At 38.2% G+C, this 23,326-nt stretch overlaps 1 protein-coding gene across 1 annotated transcript in view; it reads left to right on the forward strand.

The window, feature by feature from the left end:
• Positions 1-15,302, forward strand: part of LOC122877688 (glypican-5-like) — a 61,916-nt gene extending 46,614 nt beyond the window's left edge. The window contains exons 10-11 of the mRNA XM_044199578.1: positions 12,272-12,378; positions 12,502-15,302. Of these exons, the coding sequence (XP_044055513.1) occupies positions 12,272-12,378; positions 12,502-12,603 (209 nt within the window). The 3' untranslated portion in view covers positions 12,604-15,302. The remainder of the gene's footprint in view (positions 1-12,271; positions 12,379-12,501) is intronic.
• The last annotated feature ends 8,024 nt before the right edge of the window (positions 15,303-23,326 follow it).

A 23,326-nucleotide genomic window follows, 5' to 3' on the forward strand; every position in this document is an offset into this window, starting at 1 on the left:
TAAGTCCATTTACAAGTTGATCTCAGCCAGGGAGGAAGAATCACTTGGCAAACATTGTTCACAGATCAAAGCAAAGAAAAAAGGCAGGCGCCTCAACATATGAGCAGTTAAAAGCAGAGAGCTTAAGTTAGCGCTATTTGTGCCATGTTATAAAGGTTTTTTTTAAAAGTGAAATCCAACCAGAAAAGCTTATACTGTTGTTTCTTCTCTTACATTGTAGTCATTTGTTGTTTTGAAATCGATGGTATCCTGAAGGTTAGGTACATTCAAAAGAGTATATTTTATTTACTATGCTGTATGTTAATAGAATACATTGATACATGCCTATAGACACACAACTTTAGGTCTTACCATTAAAAGAGTCATGCTAATTCATGCTAAAGTTGCTATGGAGTTCTGCATTACTGTCAGCAATTAGAACACCATTCATACTTAACTTTATTAGCTATTTATTATTATTAGCTATCTCTTTTAACATGATGAGATAATAATCTCACAAATGCATGTCACAGATGTCCTTAAACAGTCTGTTACAGAGTTTTTCTTTCTCTTTTACTAGTCTTCTTTCTTCTTTTAGTCATCTCTCTTCCTCCCATCCCCTTGAATTTACAAAGATTAAACTGATTGATTTTTTTCTCCTCAAACCAGCACAATACCTTCTTCAGCTGCTCCTTCTCCGATCTCCCCAGACATATCCAGGTCCTATAGTGTCAATAATGTAAATGTAATCACAGCTTCTTTTCTTTTCTTTTCTTTTCTCTTCTCTTCTGTGTAACAAATGAAATGCTGTGTCACCATAATTGCCATGCTTTAAACTGTGATGTGGTGGTGGATACAGAGGTGGTGGATACTATAACCTCCGGGTATCCATGAGTCACATTGCAACCTCTAATGTCAGTATAGTCTTGAAAGCACCGACCCTTTTCGATTAAGAGGCCTTACTTTTATATATAACACATCAGTTTAAAGCTATTTAAAAATCCCTACCATGACTAAATGTCTCACAGCTTCATGTAGTCCTAACGAGCTGCTAAACTCCATTCCACTCCTCACATACTTAATATAACATATATATTCAGGAACTCTTTGTATCTTTACCAAGTACAAGATATATATGTGTGTGTGTGTGTGTGTGTGTGTGTGTGTGTGTGTGTGTTGTGTATGTATGTAAGAGAATGTGTGAATGTGTACTCACGAGGGGCACTCAATCCCTGTAACCATGGTTACCAGGTGGTCTGTCCTGCTATGGGTCCCGATTTGATGACAATGAAGAAAGAGAAGGAGAGATAGAAACAAGAGGAGGTGTGGCAGATTTTGTGCGATCTCTCTCTTGGCCAAGTAACAATGTATTTTGCACTGTGCTTTCTGTAATCTTGTTACATCCTTTGTGTTACCTTGGAATCTGGTTAATCATAATTTAATTTGTAGTTAAAACTCTGTCTGTATTTGGTTCTTATCATAATCCTGCACTAAATAACAGACATACAGCACGATATTGTACATTGCTATTTATTGTCCTGCTTCTGTTTATCTTCCCTCCATCATCTCTGTGTTGCTCCTCTGGCTTCTCCCCCACTTCCCTGGGGCCAGATTCACAAAGCATTTAGAAGTTATTTCATCTTAAAGAGAAAGGCCATGTTACCCCTCTGCCTGAGGACAGTTTGATCTGCATTCGTAAGCATCTGTCTAAAGAGAGCTAGAAAGAACAATAAAAAGTCTGGCGAGGCTCCTAATCTGCTCCCATGACTATAAAAGTTCCCAGAGCGAGCTTTTGGATCGGATTGATCAGTGCTATAAAATGAAACTGCTATTGCTATTACTGCTACTATTTGTTCATGCATGCACTGGAGAACATTAGGGTGTAAAACATGCGATGAATGCAGTCAGTCTCCTACTGATACAGCAGCTTTACTCTGTAAATCCCGACTGAAGCATTTAATTCCTTTCATGCTTTATTTTCGCATGTAGTCAGTAGTCTGTTGCAACAACAGCAGAGCAAGCCTTTCTCCTAAGAATTATACTCATACACAGCTAATGAGGGATATGCATTAGTAAATACATTTTGTAGGAAATGTAAAGCTGCCTTGATTTTTGTTTTTGTTTTTATTAACACAAAGAGGAAATGTTTACTGTAAACAGATCTGTCAGCTGTTCACAACATAAAATGTCCATACTAAATATATCAGCAAAATGTTCACTATCAACACATTGTATTTGTTTTCCTTACAATATCTGCTCCTGGCAGCTAAAGCATGGTGGTCTTACTTTAACACTGAAAAGGTCAGTGCTGATTTGAAGCAGGAGACGAGATAGGTTCAATTTTTCAATATCTAACTGAGACCACTATCTTTCCCTTAACTTAAAGAATAAGTGTGGAGAAATTCTATATTTTAATCCCACTAACAGAAAAAAAACAACAAACCTACTAATATGTATTGTCTGTGTAGCAAAAGCCTGATCTATCTTATTCCTCTGCTCCTTAGACCTCCGTTGTTGTCCAAAAACTATTAAAAACACATCAGTGAGCCACACTGTTATGACATGTTCCTTTTTTTAAGATGAACATAGGCACTGTCGTTTATTTTGAGTCAATCCAACATAAATACTTATACTAGTACTAGCACACTACGGCTGAAAATAGTCCCCAACAAATACGCTACTTACACCTGTTTGAGTAACATTTGCTAAAAACGACAATGCCTAGCTGCTTTAGGAATTTGTATAGCCTTTTTTTAAATTAAGTATATAATCGTTACCTGTTTTTAACGATTTACATCTTCAGTAACAAATGGGCTTGGAGCTGACAGGTTATGGAAATCAGAAAGTATTGATAGATGGACTAACGCATTGTTGGTTTTGGTATTTTTTTGCCATTGAAGGTCATCTAGGCAGTAATTATGCTTCCTCCAAAATGCATTTGACAAAGCAAATTAATAGCATATGAATTACATTTGTACGATCATTGAGATTTCTGTGTTATTATAATGAGGCTATTTTTTCTCTTTTAAATGTTCCTCTTTGTCTGTCCTCAGTTCTTTGGTTATATTTTGTTTATGTTGCCTAAGTCACACAGCTTGGGGTATATTGACTAGAACTGGTACACACACATACACAGCACATACACCCACATAAACACACACACACACACACACACACACACAGGGTGGGGGTGGGGGTGGGGGTTGGGGGGGGGGAGGAGGTAGATACAGGAGAGGACGATGGGTGTGTGTGTGTTTAACAGTGGGTGCAGAGAGAAAGGGAAATCATAAATTATAGAGCTTACATGCTGTGTGTGTGTGTGTGTGTGTGTGTGTTCTGCATGTGGCAATGGTTAATAGGCAGTAGTGTTAAAATGATAGATCCTCAGGGTAGAAGATACAGCTCATTAAATAATTACACATTCTCTTTGCTCTCACTGTCTCTCTCATTCAAAGCAACTCTCTGTTTTGTTCAACACACCCTGAGAGAGATAAAAGAATTGAACTTTACATAATATGCTGCACCTTGCAGAATATCTACTGAATAACTATGTGCACAGTTGACTCCCTGCACTCAAGCTATCAACATACTTGTAACCTCTATCAAGCATCTCCTATATTAGCTGTCATGTCCTGCTCTCTCTCTGTCTGCCTGTCTATCAACCCGCCTGTCTATTTTCTGCTTGCCTGTCTTTCTGCCTGACTTCCTGTTTGTCTTTACACCTGAGTGAGTTTGTTCATGCAAATCTGATTAGACATCATCTGTTTATTAGTCCTCCTTTCCGCAGTGATGCTGTTATTCCCATACTTGACCTTTTGAAAGTAGGCTGTTGCCCTTGCTTTGTCTTGCTTTCTCTAGCTGCACCACCAGCTTCATTCCTCATGTATTCAAATGAGCATTCACACACCGCACACACAGCAGACAATGCCCCCACTGGCCTGTGCTGTTGATGTACAACCTTCAACCAATCACTGTGCCGTGTTCATCCTTTCATCCGCCTCCAATCACAGTCAGTCCGTCGCTGCATCCACGCTGCAGTCTTCAGCTTTTTCTACGTGTTTCCTCCAAAGGTTTTATGATTCCACTGGAGGCTATGCTTAACCTCGGTTAGTGTGACCTTGGGAAGATGCTTCACTGCAAGTCGAACCGTTACTGTTATTGTAATCATTTGAAAACAAGCACTAGCCATTAATCTGGATATTACTTTTTAGACTATGTTACCACACAGTTAATTTGGGACCAGTGGAGCAGGTGATGGAGATGCAAACTAGATCATCTGACCAGGCTGTTGTCCACAATTGTTCATTAAATATACAAGTTTTTGGGGGATTAGTCAATTGATTAACTTGATTATGAAGTGATGACATAGACATCCCAACATACTGTAAATCTTTCACTCCATTAAAACCCTTTAAAATGCAGTATGTTAAGTAATAGTAAGCAGTATACAAAGTAAGCAGACTTTTCAGTAACATACTGTAAATAAAATATTCTGTAGATTAAATTACATTTTAAAAGTGAATCCATCAGTCAGGTTTATCAAAACTGTACTTTCATATTTTAGGTGAGCAACCATGTATTGATTGATCTTTCATTGTAAATAATGTGTCACCACCTGCCTGCTTTTCTACCAACCCAAAGTAAGAAATTAAGAGATTTTTGAAGAAATCGTAGAAAAGGTTTCAGTCGTAGTCATATGGACACTGTTTTCAGAATCAAGACATTTCGTCTCCCATCCGGAAGTCATTCTCAATAGTGAAAAAATGGGACGGGAACTAGAAATTTAAGCTACTCTGTGTTACATAAGCCCTGCCCTCAGGAAGGAATCTACCTGAGTATCTGTTAATTAGCTAGTTTCACCTGAAACTGACCTAATTGTTTCCAAGATGGCCCAGTAATCAGTAATCAGGCCAGCTGACTATGGATAACCAGTTGGTAGCTAAAACCAAATGTGCTTGCTTGTAACATGTCATGACAGTTAACATTATTTTGTAAATTTCAAAAATGTTTTGTCTAATGGACAAACCAGAATCATTAAATTCTCTGAGTTTCTTCTAGTATTTACACATTCCGGGTTTGATCCAAGTCTGTGAGGCTTACTCTTTTTGTAGAAACACCCTTTGACGTGGAGCCTGTCAAAGTAAAATCCAACTCTTCATGTGCTATTTTATGTAAATTTAACATTGATTGAACATCTCTAAGTATAGTCCCTTCAAAATAAGTTATTATGTACAGCAGCCTTAGAGCTGCTAAAAGTTCTCATTCCTTCCTTCTGAAATAAGGAGCCTCACTATCACTCAGTATAGTACAGTATAAGCTTACTAAAATGCTTGACAACATTATGGCAAATTACCCACCAAGGAAGTAAGTAAGTAAGTTGACCAGCAGGCCAATTTCATAATACTCTTTCTTTAAGTTAAAAAAACAAAACAAGATGACAGCAGCAAAGAATATTAAGAGATACAGTACATTGTGTTGGCAGGATATCATTACTTTCATCACCACGTTGAACATATATTGTGTGTTCAGAAAATAGCTATTGTCCCTGGCGTTGAGATATATTACCACCACTCATTTACTGTGATGTTCACAGTCCATAGCCTACTGTTCTTTCTTTTCTTTTTTTCTTTCTCTATCAGCATTTTTTATTTTGCTATCATTTTATAATTAGATTCTGATAAGTACTTGCTGAGAGTATAATCCACAGCTACCTTTTACCATGCTCTTCCTGCTCTGTGTGGGTGTGTGTGTGTGTGTGTGTGTGTGTGTGTGTGTGTGTTTTCCTCCCTGGGGAACTGAGGCTGAAGTAATGAAATGCTCATTACTGATTCAGCTGGAAATGCTAGGGATACATTTACACGTCTACACACACACACACACCAGCTTTTCAAGGTCACCTCATTTGCGTGTGTGTGCGGCACGCGCGTGCGTGTGTGTGTAAGAGAGAGAAAGAATGAATGTCTGTTGTATACATACAAATTGAGGGGCAACAAGATTGGGCACAGTTGGGGCCTAAATTAACAGTTCTGTACAATACACCACAGGCATCTGATATCAGACATGATCATTAACTCCGTCCTTCGTCTATTTCATACACACATGTACACACACGCACACACACACACATATTCACATTTGCTGTCAGTTCACTTTTCAACTTTCACATTTATCAGATCATGCATCTTTGACATCCTTCCATCACTCCATCCACATGGACAAACACACACAAGCACACATACTGTATATCGAACATAAACACAAACACATATATTTGAACTGCTTACCTAGGTTACCTTCTGAGGGAAGACAAGACAGCACAAATGCACCTCTTCCTTGTTCAACACAAATGCATTCATTCAGTTCCGCTTTACACACAGATCTGCCTGATCAAAGCATAACTAACATGTTTCTGTGACACACACTGTGTTTATGGACACACACACAATATTGTCTGCTGTTATTAGGAATATGCTGTGTTGTCAGTTGGGTTTTGTTTCAGATGGCAGACTGGGGGAATGCATGAAAGAGAGTTAAACACAGTAATGCTGACTTTTGGGTATTGGCTTCTCTGGAATGGATGCTTTGGGGATGCTTGTTACAGATCAGGCAGCGATGCTGTCTGAACATTACAATGGATCAAGGCACCACAGGTGCAAATAGTGATATTGGCTGGATGGTCATTTGGAGGTAGAACGTTTTGCTTCTAAAATACAAAAATTGTATTCAACTGGGCAAATACATATTTACCAAAGACATGCTGATTCTCATCAACAATAGCTTGGGGCATTTTGTTACTACTGTCATTTATATTTGACACAGATGAACATTTATTTATTTAGCCTAATCAAAGTTTTATTCAATAAAATAGGGAAGCCATACCAAATTAAATCAGTCACCTTTTTTAAAAAGATCATGAGTTTGTCAGCAGTTACATATTTGCTCCTGTATACAGTGAACAATATATTATTAAAACTATCACAGATTTTAGCTTTAGCATGTTGTCAGTTGAGATTTTTTTAAGAAACAAGCAAAATATCTGAATATGTAAAAAGAAAGAAAAAGTCTTGCCAAATTTGCTTTAATAAAAGACAGAAAATTTGTGACTGAATTCAGTGTATTACATTCTGTTTTAATGTATTTTTCTTAGTCATCTGTCTGGTTTTGGTAACTGTTTATTAGTCCAATAACAATCATATTAATGTATTTTATCTCGATTTTTTTTCCACATGACATTATAACACATACTTAGTTACAGTTTGTTAATCCTGCCAGTTGCCAGAATAATTTCAGCCATTTACAATGTTCATTTTGCAACTATAAGGCATGTCTATCTCTTTTTCTCTTTTTGTACTAAGCCAGTCTGTTTCCTGTGGGTCACCACAGCTCTGATTTATGGCCCTGCCCCACCTGCTTGGGATCCTTAGTGTCACCCCAGGGCAAACACTTTCCTTGAATCCAATTCCATTTTTATCTTATTATTTTGGAAACACATCTAAATTACAAGTCAGTAGTGAAGAGGACACACTTATTTGCTTGGGATGATGTATCACATGTTTTCACCATCTCTCCTCTTCTGCCATTACAATACATGGATACCATTTTTAAACTGTCAGTTCAACTCCTCTTGGGATGCAAACATAAATTGAGGTGTAAGCTGTTCATATGATGGACGCCAAAGAAGGCTTTGGCTGATCTGCAATTGCACTGACCTGGACTCTGAAATCTATTACAGCAGCTCACTGATGGGATCCTTCAAATGTCATTCCTGCATTCTGATTATCACACACACACACACACACACACACACACACACACACACACACACACACACACACACAAACACACACACTCACTCATTACTCATTGCAGTAAAGGTTAAACTACCCTATGAGTATGACCAGTGGCATTGTTCACCACTCATCTCTGGCAGAGTGTGTGTGTGTGTGTGTGTGTGTGCGCCTGCACATATTTCTAGCCAATCTGCCATATGGGACATGTTGTGGATTGTTGCTAAGAGACAAACATGCCGAAGGGCATGTAGGAGGAGACTGCGTGTTGCCACCCGCTTCAGAACACACACACACATGAACATGAATTATGCACATGCAAAGCAGCCTTTCAAAGTTGGAGTGATTTAAGACATTCAGTCAAATTATGAACCTCATTGTACTATGTAATACTGTGGTACTGGAATCACAAAATCTTTAACTTAAGCAATACCAGAGTATAAAGTACTTTGTAAAAAGTAAAAAGACAGAAGTATCATTGGCAAAATGTATGTAAAGTATCAAAAGTAAAAATACCCATTATGTAGAAAAGTTTGTGATTTATTATTTAATATAAGACGATGATAAGACGCTTTAATGTGTAAGTTGCATTTTATTGTGGTTGGTTGAGGTGGAGATAATTTTAAGTCCCTTACTTTATATACTGATAGTTAATCTATTAAAACCCTATTTTATGTTAAATTGTAATGTACAAAATAACTAGTAACTGTAGCTGTCAGATATAGTGGAGTAAAAAGTGTAATGTTTCCCTTTGAAGTATAGTGGAATATAGGTATAAAGTAGCATATATTGGTAATACTCAAGTAAAGTACAAGTACCTCAAAGTTGTACTTAACTATAGTACTTGAGTAAATATACTTAGTTACATTCCACCAATGCATTTACTGTTTTCGTGTATACAACTCAGACCTGGGTTATCCTTCTTCAACAACAGTTGACTTATATCTTAAAAAAGTAATATGTTATTAATCTCTTGTTACTCCAAAATGTGTATTATACCTTTACATATCCAGCAGCTATTGTGACACAAGTTTTATTATTTTTCCTTTAATACTCTAAAATCATAATTTTGCTGCCTAATTTACCTTCAAATATGAGTGTAACCTTGCTTATGCTCTTCAGTATAAACAAATAATAAAAAATAGGCGTTGTCTGGTGTTCCTTTTGGCTTAGTTAAAGGCACAAAACAAATTAACTTGCCATTTTTTTCATTTAAACCAGCTCACTGTAAGAGCAAAAGAAGGCCAGTTTTTTGCTTAAATATTGTGCTAAGATCAAAACATGAATTTGTCATACTATACTTGATGTGGTGGAAAAGCAATAATAACATACTGCAATTCTGTTCCCTAAACAGGTTCACACCAGACACAAGGTTCTGATGGGAACAGATTGACACAAAATAGACCACACACATTTGCACAGCCATGAGCCCAGGGTCCCATATTGCTCCATGCAGCTATTTGTGAAGAGAGCACACAAAAAAGGATAAATTCCTAATTGGTACACTCTGCTGTCAGTAAATCATCTGAATTATCAACACAGACACAAAAACACATCATGTGTCTGTCATACAGGTTTTTGCAGGAGAGTGCCTATGTCTACGTTTTGAAATTCATTTTGTGTGCGCCTGCTTATGTTTATGTGTACATTTATCTGGGTGTTTTCCTGTTTTTTTCTGTTTCTGTTATTATGAGATATAAAATTTGTGTAAGTGTGTGAACATTAACAACTCACCTCATTCCTCAGCGTCTGAAAGAGCCTCTTTGTCTATTGTACTGCAGGACAATGTGTATTGTAAGAGACAGAATCAGATTTCTGCCCAAGCAGGTGTGTGTGTGTGTCTGTGTGCCAGGATAGAGCATGACGGCGGTGGTGAGTATGTCTCTGTCTGATATGCCTGTGTGTGTGTGTGTGTGTGTGTGTGTGTGTGTGTGTGTGCGTTTAGCTGGCGGCACAGTCTGGCTCCCTTCTGTCCTAATCCACTAATTTACCTGAGTTCCTCCCATGAGGGACCTGGAGTCGTGCCAACACACACACACACACACACACACACACCTACATACATGCATATGAAAGCGTTAAAGCAGCTGGTGAAGTCCAGCCGTATTCCCATTAAATGAAGAAAGATTTGACACATTTGTGTTTGTGTATGTATGTGCGTGTGTGTAAGGTAACAGTAATCACATTTGTGCAAAGCCGTGGGTGAGTGGGGTGAAATCTATAAATCTTTCAGGCCTAAACAACAACAAGCCATAACTAATGCAAGATTTTGTGCAATCATGAGACTAAAAACAGAACCAGAAATGACTTCCACAAATCTTGACTCAGAATGTTAATTTATGGACTTGTTTATTTATGAAGATATTTTTAAACTTGATTTCTCAAAATGATTGCTAAGGCCTGAACTTGGTTTGGTTCATCTTTTCAGACACTTAAAGTCTCTCAAATGTGGGCTCATTGCTTGTAAAACTTGATTAATGAAGTACTGTCTTTCCCATGTTCAAGATTATTATCATATCATACTTTATACTGGATAATATAAGACATACTTAATACTGGATAATAGATCTGTATTTATAGAGCACACGGAAAACAAGTTTTAAAGTGATTCACACACGGCAATATATGAAAAACCAAAAATAATAAAAGAACATGGGAAAAGTAAATAAATTATACTGGACCTGACCAGATTAAAAATAAAAGAAAAGAAAAGAAAAGAAATAAAGATTCCAGCAAAATAAAATTTTAAAAATGGCATTTAACAATATGTACTATATGATCTTGAGATTAAATACTATATGATCGTATACTTCACATCTTCTGTATAACAGGGGAGCTTGGCTCCCCTTAGTAAGACATGAGCTCCCCTGAAAACACGATTTGATTTGTGAAATTTTGGAGGGTCTCTAAAATAGTGAGAATATGCTGTTTTTACCATGCATTTCTGTTTTTCTGCATCTTCTTAATCATGGATCATGCATAAAATTAGGCTATTGATGTATGATTGCATGAGGGTGATTATACCAGCATTCATGCTATTCTTGTCAACACCATTGAAGCGTGGCGGCGCAATATAATAATAATAAATAATAAACTTTATTTATAGAGCACTTATCAAAACAAAGTACAAAGTGCTTCATAGAGAGAGAAATAAAATACCACAGTGAATGATAAAATACATGAAAAACAATAAAATAAACAGACAGCTCAGGTAAAATAAAAATTTGTTTTGAGAAGAGACTTAAAAGAAGACACTGACTCAGACAACCTAATTTCTTAGGGCAAGTTGTTCCAGAGCCTCAGGGCCCTGATGGCTAAAGCTCTGTCCCCCTTAGTTTCCATCCTGGACTCAGGAAGAGACAGGACACCCTTTCCCGAAGATCTCAACTACGTAAAGGTTCATAAGGGCTTAAAAGGTCTAAAATATAATTTGGAGCCAGACCATGAAGAGCCTTAAAAGTAATCAATGAGATCTTAAAAACCATCCTAAAACAAACAGGGAGCCAATGTAAAGAGGCTCAAAAACAGGTGTGATGTGATCGTACCTCTTGGTCCTGGTTAAAAGCCTAGCAGTTGAGTTATGTACAGTCTGCAGTCATTTCAAAGTGTTTTGATAATCATATACTTCACTCACTTTAACTCAAAGATCAGGAATGAAAACAGTGGTCACTTCTGTTTTAAAGTTAGGGCTATTCCCAATTAACTGTATTATTCACTGTTAGCACAGTAACCTATTGTATGTGATGGGTGTTGATGAGGACTGGATCCCTTGTAGGCTGCCTGGACTATTTTTGTTGGTATTTACAATGCTCATGCATGTGTGTGTTGTTATAGGCTGGTTTGTTGATACCTGACCCTCGCATTTGATGTCTTAAATGTACCGAGAAATGATTGTGTTCATCTGTATGTGATGGGCAATTTTAACCGGTGTTTAAAGTACATCACTCTGCAGAGTTTACTGTGTCCTGCTATAGTTGGCCGTATTGTATTGATTTTGATACCCTTGTGGAGGTTTGATGTGATTGATTATTATATATCAGATCACACAAAGCAAGTAGGCCTTCATGCTTGCTGCTATGAATCACAGTCAGTCCCCGAAAGCACCCCCCCCCTAAAAAAGTGAGCTCCCCCGAAAGCCATGGTGTAGTTCACACACTGCTTAACGCCACGTGTTGTGATTAAGAATGTGTGAAAACTAGTTAGCAAGTCAAAATTGGTGGATAAAAATAATGGATAAATGGTTGAAAAGTCCAGCTGTGGTAGGATGAATGCAAATTTGATCAAACCTACAGTAATGACAAAAAAGGTTTAAAAAAAGAGACCAAGCCTAACATGGATAATTCCAGGATCACTGTGTCTTGTATGAAAACACTTAAATAACACAATACACTTTTTATTTTTAATAGTGTTAAATAATATCCATCCAGGACGGGTGGTGTTGTTAAAGGGGTACAGGACCACTGCTATAATTTATGTACTAATATTTTTGCTTCTTTCTTTCTCAGGTGATGAGACAGGTGATACATCCAGTGGTCGTACTCCAGCAACAAATGACAAGGCTCCTCCTCTGCCTCCTCGCCCCGTCCCTCCTCATCACCTCTCACCTCCACAGGTAAGTCATGGCTACTTATCCTTTCACATCCATCCTGTCCTTCCTCTATTCCTCTCGTCTGTAGATTGTACTGCCCGGTCCATTCTTATATAATTTTGGATCTTATGCTATATTCTCTGTCAGGTGGCTGTTCGAGGCTCAGCCTACACGTTGTCTGTTGAACCGTTACCTTTGACCCTGGTGACCCTGCTGCTCCTACTGCTGTCGCCATGGGAACACCGCTGATTATGCAAAGATGGTCCCTGAGACTGACAGAGACAAAAAGACAGAGAGACCACCACATATGTTTTGTGGTGAAGTTGAGTATTTGGGTGGCCCGGCTGGTGGGACAAGCTGTTGATTCATCACAGTTGCAGGTGCACAGTATGCATTTTTATGTTACCTGTACTGACCTCTGTTTGTTTATTTGTATTTAACTCTGATCGGATAGGTTGCCCAGCACTACTGACTTTTTTGAAGAGAGATGTAAATACAAATATATATATATATACATATATATATATACATTATATTTATATAAAGAAATTCTATAGATAACTATGGCTTGATGTGTAAATAGAGATTAATATAGAACAGAGCATATTGACTTAGACGTTAAGGGGTGTTTGGTTTGGTTTGACCTTTACATCATGTATCCCCCACAGAGATTAAGATCCATGACAGCTATAGTTCAAGCTGAAGGCCTTCACTGTAGCAGCAGTGTACTTACAATGAAGACACACGTGTGAGGACTTATTAATGTTGAAGAGAACTCTGTACAGAGAGCTGAACATAGGCTGGTTTTCCCGATAGGCAAAACAACCAATTATGGGATACTTCAGACTATTTACAGATGGTCATGCAGCATAATGAAGAATTACAGTTTGGCCTGTAAGCCTTCACAGACTGAAGCCCATCTGGCAATTTTCTTTCACACAAATGCTCTCTTCTTCATGCTAGGTGATTTTTTTGTATTTCCGCAGCAAGTATGCTGAGAGTTTTAACTGTAACACTTGCTTAAAATTTTTATTCCTCCAGAAATGACTCTTTAATATCAGAGGTCTCTCCCAAGAAGATGTGTCCTCTGGTAGTGTGTCATTTCTAGGCATATTACATTTTATAGTCTTGGTAGTTGTGGGAAAAATTTGTTAAGACTATTCTCTTCTCAAGGTGTACAGTGTGCAGAGTTGTAAAAGCACAACAGGGAGGAATGTAACAGTTTCCATTTCAACTTCAATTTCACTTGTAAGCTGCCACAGCCATCCTCGACAAAAAGCGCTGTTAAAAATGAGAGTATCTTAAACAGTAAAAAGCACCTAATACAAGAAAAGACTAAATATGGACCATATTTAGGAGCAAGACCCAACCATCTGCCTTTTCATATGCAAACACTGAACTGTCACAGTGATTTCAAAGGCTGGGTTGTCTCCGAATGTATTCATTAAAACTGCAATATCCTGTGAGATAATATATAAGAAAGCCCACCAAATACTATATAGTTACGGCTTTTTTCTAACTCTGATACATGTGTTATTAGCTTGTCTCCGTATCCAGTGAAGACAAGAGATGGAGTATCAAGTGTGATCAGAGTACAGCTGAGCCCAGACCCAAACATGTGAATTAAATGTAATTCATATTAATTAGGACTATCAAGTCCTCCCGGCTCTCTGTTGAGTCTCAAACCACCCAAACTGCACACAACAGCAGGACAGACAACTGGAATACTGATTAAATAAATTCAATACGGAGCAAATTAACCAGCTGAAGGACGCTGTGTGCATTTCTGTCAGTGTGTGACTTGACTTTCTTCTCAGACTTATCACCATTTTGTCCCATATAGGCATTTGACAATAGCAAAATTCCCATATAAATGTGTCTTCTTTCATCACCCGAGACAGTATATTTATCAAGGAATGTGACTGACAGATGAGACAATTTAAGAAATACCATTAAGAGCCAAAATGTGTGAGTTATTTGGACAGTGAGCCCAAATACCATGTTAGCTAGCGGGATGCTTTTACAACATAATCTTTTCAAACAAATGTAAACGTTATACCCAAATGAGTTAAGATTTTGGATTCAAGCCAACCCTTCCACCTTTCACAGCCCTTGCTAAGCGACCTACATCAACCAATGCACATACAGATAAGTGGATATATAAAATGGATGGATACACACTATTTTATTGTTTCTCACCCTGGAATAAGACCACAGTGGGATATTGACAGCAATTTTGGATATTTTGAAAATGTAAAAAATAAATATTTCATATATTTTATCTGCTTATAAACTGTATAAAACATAAAATAATGAGCATTTACAGCTCTCTTGTGTAATAATTCAAATTAAATCATTCAAAGTGAAGATGAAATTGTTTATTTGGTGTTACAAGTCGTCATTCTGTGGATGCTCACCTTCATGTGTGAGCTACAAACTGCCATCTGTGGATACAAGTTGAAATGTTGACAAATCTTTGTAGTGAATGAAGTGTGAATCTTGTTAGTGCATATTTGTATATGAGTTCGAGCAATATTATATCAAGCATAGAAATTACTTCCTGTTGTTCCTCTAGCGCTGTGTTGTCATAATGGTTCTCAGCATGTGTGTTGAGGCACACTGGTGTGCCATGGAGTGAGCTGTGCTGTGTCATTGTTGTATAAAATGATTAAATGTACTTAATCAAGGTTTAACAGATCTTTTTGTTTAGAAATAAAAAATGTTGTTGTAGTAATGTAGCAGCATGCAGGAACACCAGGATGCAACAAACAGTCAGTAAGCAACAGTACTCACCACACTGAACACTACTGTGCTAATTTTAAAAAACTAAACCAGTGACTCTCATGTGAAATGTAAATAAACCTACTGTAATACACTGTGTCCTGCTGCTCTGTTGTGTCATTAATCTTCAGCTTAATATCCTCACTAATAAACTGTTTTCAAATACATATTGTACTTTGTCTTATGTATATTGTGTCTCTGAATTAAGGTGTAAAATATCATGATTTGTGAGTAATTATTTGTAAATATAAATAATTATAATTAGACACTAAAAAATGTATATGGTAGGAAGAAGATATGGCACAGAGTGGTGGTCATCTATTTACACATGACTACCTGAGTGCAGAGTTTGAAATGTAGTTAAAATGAATATTTTGAGCTGCAATTGTAGCTGGGCACTTTCATACAGTTATGGTATGGCATATGGTTGTGGAATTTCTGCCATCTAAACATAAAATAAAGACCTAATTTAGAAACATATTTTGGTTGTTTTTGTTGAGCAGTGTATTTTACCATCAGAGCATCCTCCATATCGGTCCTGCTAAAATGGGTTTAAACAAATAGGAGTTTGGAACCATCGCAGATCTATGTGTACATACATATATGGGAACACAGCTGCAGCTCTCTGGCCTCTGGCCCTTTGAGAGATTACTGTGATTGGATTGGCATGGTCAGGAAGTTGGCACAAATTGCTTGGTTGGCACTGGAAACTGCCAGGGGATGATGGGAAATAAAGACATCATTGAATGCAAATTGCCACAGAGAGAGAGGGGGCATGAAGGAGAAAGACTGGGAGTGTTTACGGATGTTGGCGCAATGTAGTCCCACCCATATATTCTGTTTCAGTCTAAGATCGTTGTTTCAAGATGTCTTAAAATTCATAGCTGTTTATTAATTGTTGTTGATTTATCATTTTCTTTTAATAAACGGGAAATGTCTGTTTTTACCCGGACGATGCAGAGTGCTGCTTTAATTAATTACCTAGGAGCAAACTTCTGATGCACTTCAGCGGGCAAAGAGGGTAAAGGGCCAATATACTCTGCCTATCCCTGAACATAACAGAGAGACAGAAAAGCAAGCAGCAGACAGGGTGAGAGGTGAAGAAGAAACTAGGATGAATCAGAGTTCATGACAGAGAGAAGGAGCCAGAAAAGGGATTTGCAGGATGTTGTTTCAACAAGCTGGTGAGGTTGCTCTGCTGAATAATATAGCCTTCCTCTGTGCCAGCACTAATGAAATCAGAGAGCTGATTATTTTAACCCTGTCCAAGGGTTATGATTGAGGTCTGTGCTATTTGAATCATATTTATGTTACCATCCTCGCCAGTATTTGCAGCCTTCAAGATACACATTATATCAGATTACTGACTGTACATGTTGCAGCTCCCTATGATTTTATAGCTGTTATGGCTATAAAAAATATGACTAGAGGCTTTCTAGGTATTGAGAGTCATGTGGTTATAAGGATCACCCAGGAAGCACACCTGCCTGCCATATAGACATAAAACAACACAACTGGATTTATAATTGATTTACAAGGCGCTATGACACAACTATAAAGGTCAAATTATGAAATGCATGCCCTGTACTGAAAAGCATTTATTTGTAAATCTGGGTCTATTTATCTGAAAAGGGACCCTTTGATTTGATTTGCCCAAATCAAGTTCTAGTGTTATGTGTAAATACTTCTCTATACTGAAGAACTGCAACCTAAGAATGAAGAACAAGCTATTTTCCCTCTCAGCAGTAAGTACTCCATCCAGAATAAGCTGGACTGACCAACATTGGATCTTTTGCATCTCTTATCCCTCAAATCTTTCAGTTACTCTAACTGGAGCTGTGGATGTGAAAAGTCTGTTGTTTCCTAATGCTTCTGGGTGTATAAAAGATCCTTGAACATCAATGACTGCTGATGGAATCTATATTGCAGTGGTGTGGCACCAGTCTAAATTTGGATTGGGTGTTGAGGACTCATTTAACCCTGAAAGCTGACCAACTTCACAGTGGTTGGCAGCCTCCTTATCTACAGTCTATAATGCCAACATAGAACAGCTCTACTGAAGCAACCAGGGATTAAGTGTCTTGCTGAAGGGCACTTTAACATCACTTTCTGTGTGAAAGGAGAGCGCTGAATCATCTAATTGACCTTAACACACCCATGTTATCCAAACCATCTCTTCAATGCTCTAAACCACTAATTGTTTCTGGTAAATCTACAATTACTGATTTTTTGGCCACTTGGGGGCATCTGAAACAAGCAGCGAACACCGTCATATTAAGTTAGCAAACAGTTGCCTCTTTACACATCCAGTACATACATTCATTTGGAGTTGTGTTTCTGGCCACCTGGCAAATGTAAGTCCAATATTCACTCTCCTTTTAAATGTTTTTGTCCTGAGGGAGAGATCTGGCTCTTTAGCTGCTAAATGCTGCACTAAGTTCACTAGTCTATAACTTTGGCTGTCTGCCGTTTGGTGCTGAGCAGAAAACAATGCAATGACAGCAGTAATAGTGAACGAAAACAGTGAAGTTATGGGCCAGAAAACCAAAACAACGAGCTGAAAGACGCAATAAATCTCTGTAGATCTCAGGGGAACTGCAGAGTCCTGTGATGATTGAGTGACCCCTTTCACATTACATACTCATAAGAACCATTGTTATTGTATTGTAGCCGATTCATTGTAGAACCAACAAGACTAACAGCCAACAGTACTGAGGCATGTGGTGCTTTGAGCTAAATACATCAGCATGCTAACATGCTCACAATGACAATGCTAACATTCTGATGTTTAGTAGGTATACCATGTTCAGTGTCTTAGTTTGGCATGTCAGCAACACAAAGTACAGCTGAGGCTGATAGAAATGTCATTAGTTTTATTATTTATTACTATTTGGTCATGAACCAAAGTATTGGACAAATAAAAATTTTGACCTGAAGAATATGCTATTTGGACAGTTAAGGATCACCAAAGTTATTACACTACATCCTGAGGGTGACATGGATATGTGTACCAAACTTCACAGCAGTCCATTCAAGTTGCTGAGACATTTCACTTAAAACCACAAATGTCAACCTCATGGTGTCGCCAGAGGAAAAGTAGGGGATTACTAAAGTCAGTAGGATTTATCATAAAGGTGCAAATCACAACTCACTTTGCTGATTCGAATTGTTTCATTCAGTTCAGTTCAAAGATTTGTTTTTGTGGCTTTCACAGTCTTTCGGGAAGCTTTTAACAGGGAAGTAACGTACTGTGAACTAATGGCGCTCTCAGTGACCGATTTGTTCAGTGACAATGGTGATTCAGTATTGTTCAGTTGGAGGATTCTGTATTAAAGATTTGTTCGTACATGTAGTTGCGATATTTCTGTCTGGTCCAAAGCAGTGGGCCGATCAAGGGACCGATCCCCTCGTCTGTTATCTCACTAAACTAACTGACTTTGGCCTTCAGCATTAACTTCATGCTGTTTTCAGGTTGAAGCAGGTTCACATCGACCTGGATGCCAGTCATTCACTCCCATGCCATTATGTCAATGTTTACTGGCTGCGGCTCAGAGATCTTATCTTGAACGACAGATAGTTTGGATAAAGGGTGGCAGGTAAGCTATTACATTTTCATCCTCTGTGTGATTTATTGTTTGTAGGTGTGTGTACAGTATGTAACAGGTACTGGTGTGTAGGTATGCTTTGTGATAGACACATAAGAGAGTGTATGCTGTGTCTACAACAGTTTTCCACTGATGTTCATCATGCCGTGGGTCTGTCCTGCTACTGCAGATGCTACCAAGAATGACTGACGTGTGAGTTTAAATCTGCTGAGAAGGAAATAGCTGTCACTTTGACTTCTGACAGGATAGAACAGGAAAATACTACACCAACACACTGTAGGTCAAAGCAGGCTAAGCTGCTTTGTCTTTCATTATTTTTCTCCCTGACATCTTCATGCTCTGATGCATCACAAGCATGCAATTGGAAATACAGAGCCCTAAGATGTATCTGGGTGTGTGTGTGTGTGTGTGTGTGTGTGTGTGTGTGTGTGTGTGTGTGTGTGTGTGTGTCAGAGAGAGAGAACAAGGTGTAAAGGATAGTATACAGGGAATAGATTGAAAAATGGTGAGTATTAAAGTATTAAAGCTTTCGACTCTAGAGTGTGTGGGCTTTGTTAAGGTCAGATAAAACAGGACAGGAAGTTCAGACGAGGAGAAAATAGAAGAAAACAAGACTAGGCTGAAGAGTTCAAGAACTGGGCTAAGATGATGAAACTGGTTCAATCCTGTGGTTAATTCAGGTGTGTGTATCTGACCTGGCTTGATATTATGTCTTAAGCAAAGATCTCAGAGGTTCAAAACACGATAGAGACTCAGTTTGTAGGGAATGTTCTTGCAAGGTCTAACAGGAGTATAACAGGACTGAATTAAGTCAGAATAAAATCCTGCACAAATGAGGTGCCAAAAAGAAAGTTGAGATGACACTTGTACTCATCTACAGTCTTCACATTGTTACATGAATTAACGACCTAAATATTTGTCTGATATCAGTTCAAACCAGTTTCCAGTGGTGATTTAATCTGACATCTAATATATCACCCCTTCAGTTATTGTTGACGTGGAACTCAGTTATCTTTTCCTTGAATGCATGGTGGATTATATTGATGTTTTTATTTTTCAATGGTCAGCAGTTTTAAACAAGATTCTCACCTGAAATCTGTTTGCATCTAAAACATTCCAAAACAGGAAGATGCCATTCTTCTACTGGATCGGAAAAAAAGATGGTATTTGACATGTTCATCATCGCTTTCTCTCTCTCTGTTAACTGGTATACAACAACATCTTTCCCCCAGAGGGCTAAAGTGGCTGGTATTTGCCAATCGCTTTTAACACATTAATCCTAATGGCAAGGCAATAAATCATTGGCTGGATTAACACTTGCCCTGGCTTTACACTATAGGTGTGTATGGAGCTAAGCATGTGTGTGTGTGGGTGTGTGTGGGGGATTATGTGAAAGTGTAGCTCAAATTTTTCCTTTGAATGAGGTGGCCAATGAAGGTGTGTCCTTCGGTTGACCTGAATGTGAGACTGAACCTTTTATTCTAAAATTAGAAGTTGTCCTCAAACAGCCAACAAAGTGGTAAATACCAGTTGTTAACTCAGGTAAATTACATGATAACCCATTTTATAGTAAAGGTTGTGACATTTAACTTCAATTCATGATGGATGACAGGCAAAAATATGCTGGGTTGGTGAAAATACTTTCAGATTCTTTTCTCTGTAAAGGCCTGTGCTTCTACATGTTCAGGCCGCTGACAAGAACAAACAGAAGAGTTTATACCTAAGCTACTTTCTAATTCATATACCAGTGATTAATGACCACCTGAACCAAATACCAGGTGAATACAGCGTGGTCACGTGATGATTCCTGACTTTCCGTGTTGATTAGGACCAGCTGAGAGCACCGTAGGCCTTTTTAACACAAGACATTGTGACATATCACAGTAGGAAAAGCACAGGTGTAAATAATAAAATGAATGATGTTTGAATTCCGTTTAGCTGCTTCAGTTTCACGGTCCTGGTATTTTGCATGCTCACTGTCACACGGTTGTGGCTTAGTGGGACACTTGAATCCAATAGTCATTGCTACCTTTGCTTTTCCTACTATGAAAGGTCAAAATGTCAGCTGTGGAAAAAGTCTTAATGACCAATGTGCAGGGGGATTTCAGGAGACTGAGGGCAGCAAAGGAAGGATACAACTTTTAGCAAAAGAAGGTGTCATTTTTTGGCTGCATTTCTTGGAGGCTTTGTGATCAGACAAGCCTCGTCAATCTATAACAGCTCTGTTCTGAAGCGTATTCAACCTTAACCCCACTTTTCCCTATTCTATTTTAAAGTATATACCTGTGCAACAATACACATGACTACAACAAGGGTTTTGTAATAGGGGAATTTTTTATGGCTGTATTTTCAAGCCAACAGTAGTGAGATAACAGGAAATGAGGGAACAAAGAGATGGGAAACGACATGCCACAAAGGGCTCCAGCCAGAGTCAGACCGTGGGACGTTGCTGTTTATGGTCAGTGCTCTAACCCCTAGGCCACTCAGACACCCGGGACACCTTAACATTACACCCACATGTGATTTTTTAATTTTTCTAAAACTATGGATGTTAATATCCTGCTGTAATGTCCTCTACTCTTCTGAAAAGGCTTTCCACAAGATTTTTTTCCCATTAAGCCAAAGACCATTAGTTAGGTCCAACACTGATGTTGGCCGATAAAGCCTGGCTCACATTCCAGTTCTTGCCAAAGGTGTTGGATGGAGTTGAGGTCAGGGCTCTGTACAGGCCAGTCAAGTTCTTTCTAAACCAAATTGGGAAAACCATTTCTTTATGGACCTGGCTTTGTTAAAATGAACTTCCCCAAACTGTTACCACAAAGTTGGAAGCACACTGTTATCTAAAATATCATATTATGCTGTAGCATTAATTGGAACTAAGAGGCCAGGGTCAGACTGGGAGAAAAATTCGGCCCTGGCAATTTCCGTCTGGGCCGGAGCCCTGGGTGATGGGACTTGCCATGAACTGGTCATGTATGTTTGGTGAAGGGACAGTGGTGTTTTAATGTGTTGAGCATTACATCATTCCTCATACACCATTAAAAAATCAAACTGTGTTCAGAGTTTGTGACGAGAATACTGTTACAAAGAATAGAGACTGAGGTACAGTACACTGAGTTTTTAATCTTTATATAAACTGCTAATGCACGGCACGCATTATTATTAATCCCTATTATTAACCCTGAGGCCGACCTGTGTAGCATTAACAGTACTCACACTGTTATAAACATGTCACCTTCACACTCCTCTGCCACATCCAATTTAAAAGTAATTAGAGCATATTTAAACCTTTTGTGGCTTTAACTTCACCTACAATTTGATTTAATTTCAGCTGCATTTCCGAGGTGTCAGTCAGTTTTCAGCGCTGCCAGTGACCTTTCCTGGCCAACCAGCACTGCTGTTGGGGAGGATGTAGGATGTGAAGATTAGAGAGCGTCTGACAGCTCATTGGTCACGTCCACCAACCCAGCCAAATTGAGCCGGAGGAAAGCGCTGAATCCCTACCAGCCACTGAATCTCCCTGAAGGGATACATAGCGTGTCTACAGCTTTGTGTGTCAGGTTTTGTTTTCAGACAGGCTAATTTCTTTAATTTGCACGACCCATTTAATTTATTTACTTGCAGAAGAAAATGTACCCTTGAACCGAAAATCCTGCCCTCGATACCATTGTTTAAGTGTCTGTGGTGAAATACTCAACTGATGTTCCAAGGCTGAACACTGTGTGGAAGAAGAATAATTCAGTCAGGAGCCTTTTGAAACTCCCTGCCTGACGATCTTAGGCTTGCAGAATCAATAACAGTAATCAATAATCTGTTAAATCACTTCTCAGAACTTATTGTTAAAAAAATACTTTTATCAATGTTACTACAGTAAGATGCATTTTTTCTAATAGGTATTATCTATTTTATTTGCTTATTTCACGCTTTTCATCATATTTTATTCTCTTTCATTCTCTGTACTTTTATTTGCCTTTATTTAGCATTGCTGAAATGATTTTCTCAAGTAAAGCACTTCGTAACTTTGTTTTAAAGATGCTGCATAAAAAAAGAGTTAATCATTTGAATTGATTGAAGATATGTTTTAAATAACATAACATATAACAGAATAGGCACCTGATTTTCGAGCTTCTCGTGATTTTAAGGTCAACACAACATGCTGTTTTTGTAAAAATAAATGTATATAATGCACACAAATAATCAGAAAGGTTTTCTGTTGATTTTTTGCTTGCTTTTGTACACAGAGTTCTGGCTGAAAACTACAAGTAGCTTTTGGCAAACCTTTTCATGCAAAGAATACCAGAGATATTTAGGATTCAAAACATGGACCCCCATTTGATTTTATGCAAAGGACTTTTTCTTTATTTGTGATTTATTATCATTTTAAGCCTTTATGTTGAGGATTGTGTGCAGGGATAATGAAACCAATACAGTCTTTCCTTTGTGTACATTGTCACTTTCAATTAATGAGGGTAAATACTATACATTTTTGATGGGAAATCCCTGGAATATCATTCTTCTGCGCTTTTCCCCACTATTAGGACCTGCAGGTGGCACTGTTTAGCCCCTGGTCCTTGCAGCAGCACTCA

The sequence above is a fragment of the Siniperca chuatsi genome, linkage group LG6 (assembly GCF_020085105.1).
Source record: "Siniperca chuatsi isolate FFG_IHB_CAS linkage group LG6, ASM2008510v1, whole genome shotgun sequence".
Lineage (NCBI taxonomy): Eukaryota > Metazoa > Chordata > Actinopteri > Centrarchiformes > Sinipercidae > Siniperca > Siniperca chuatsi.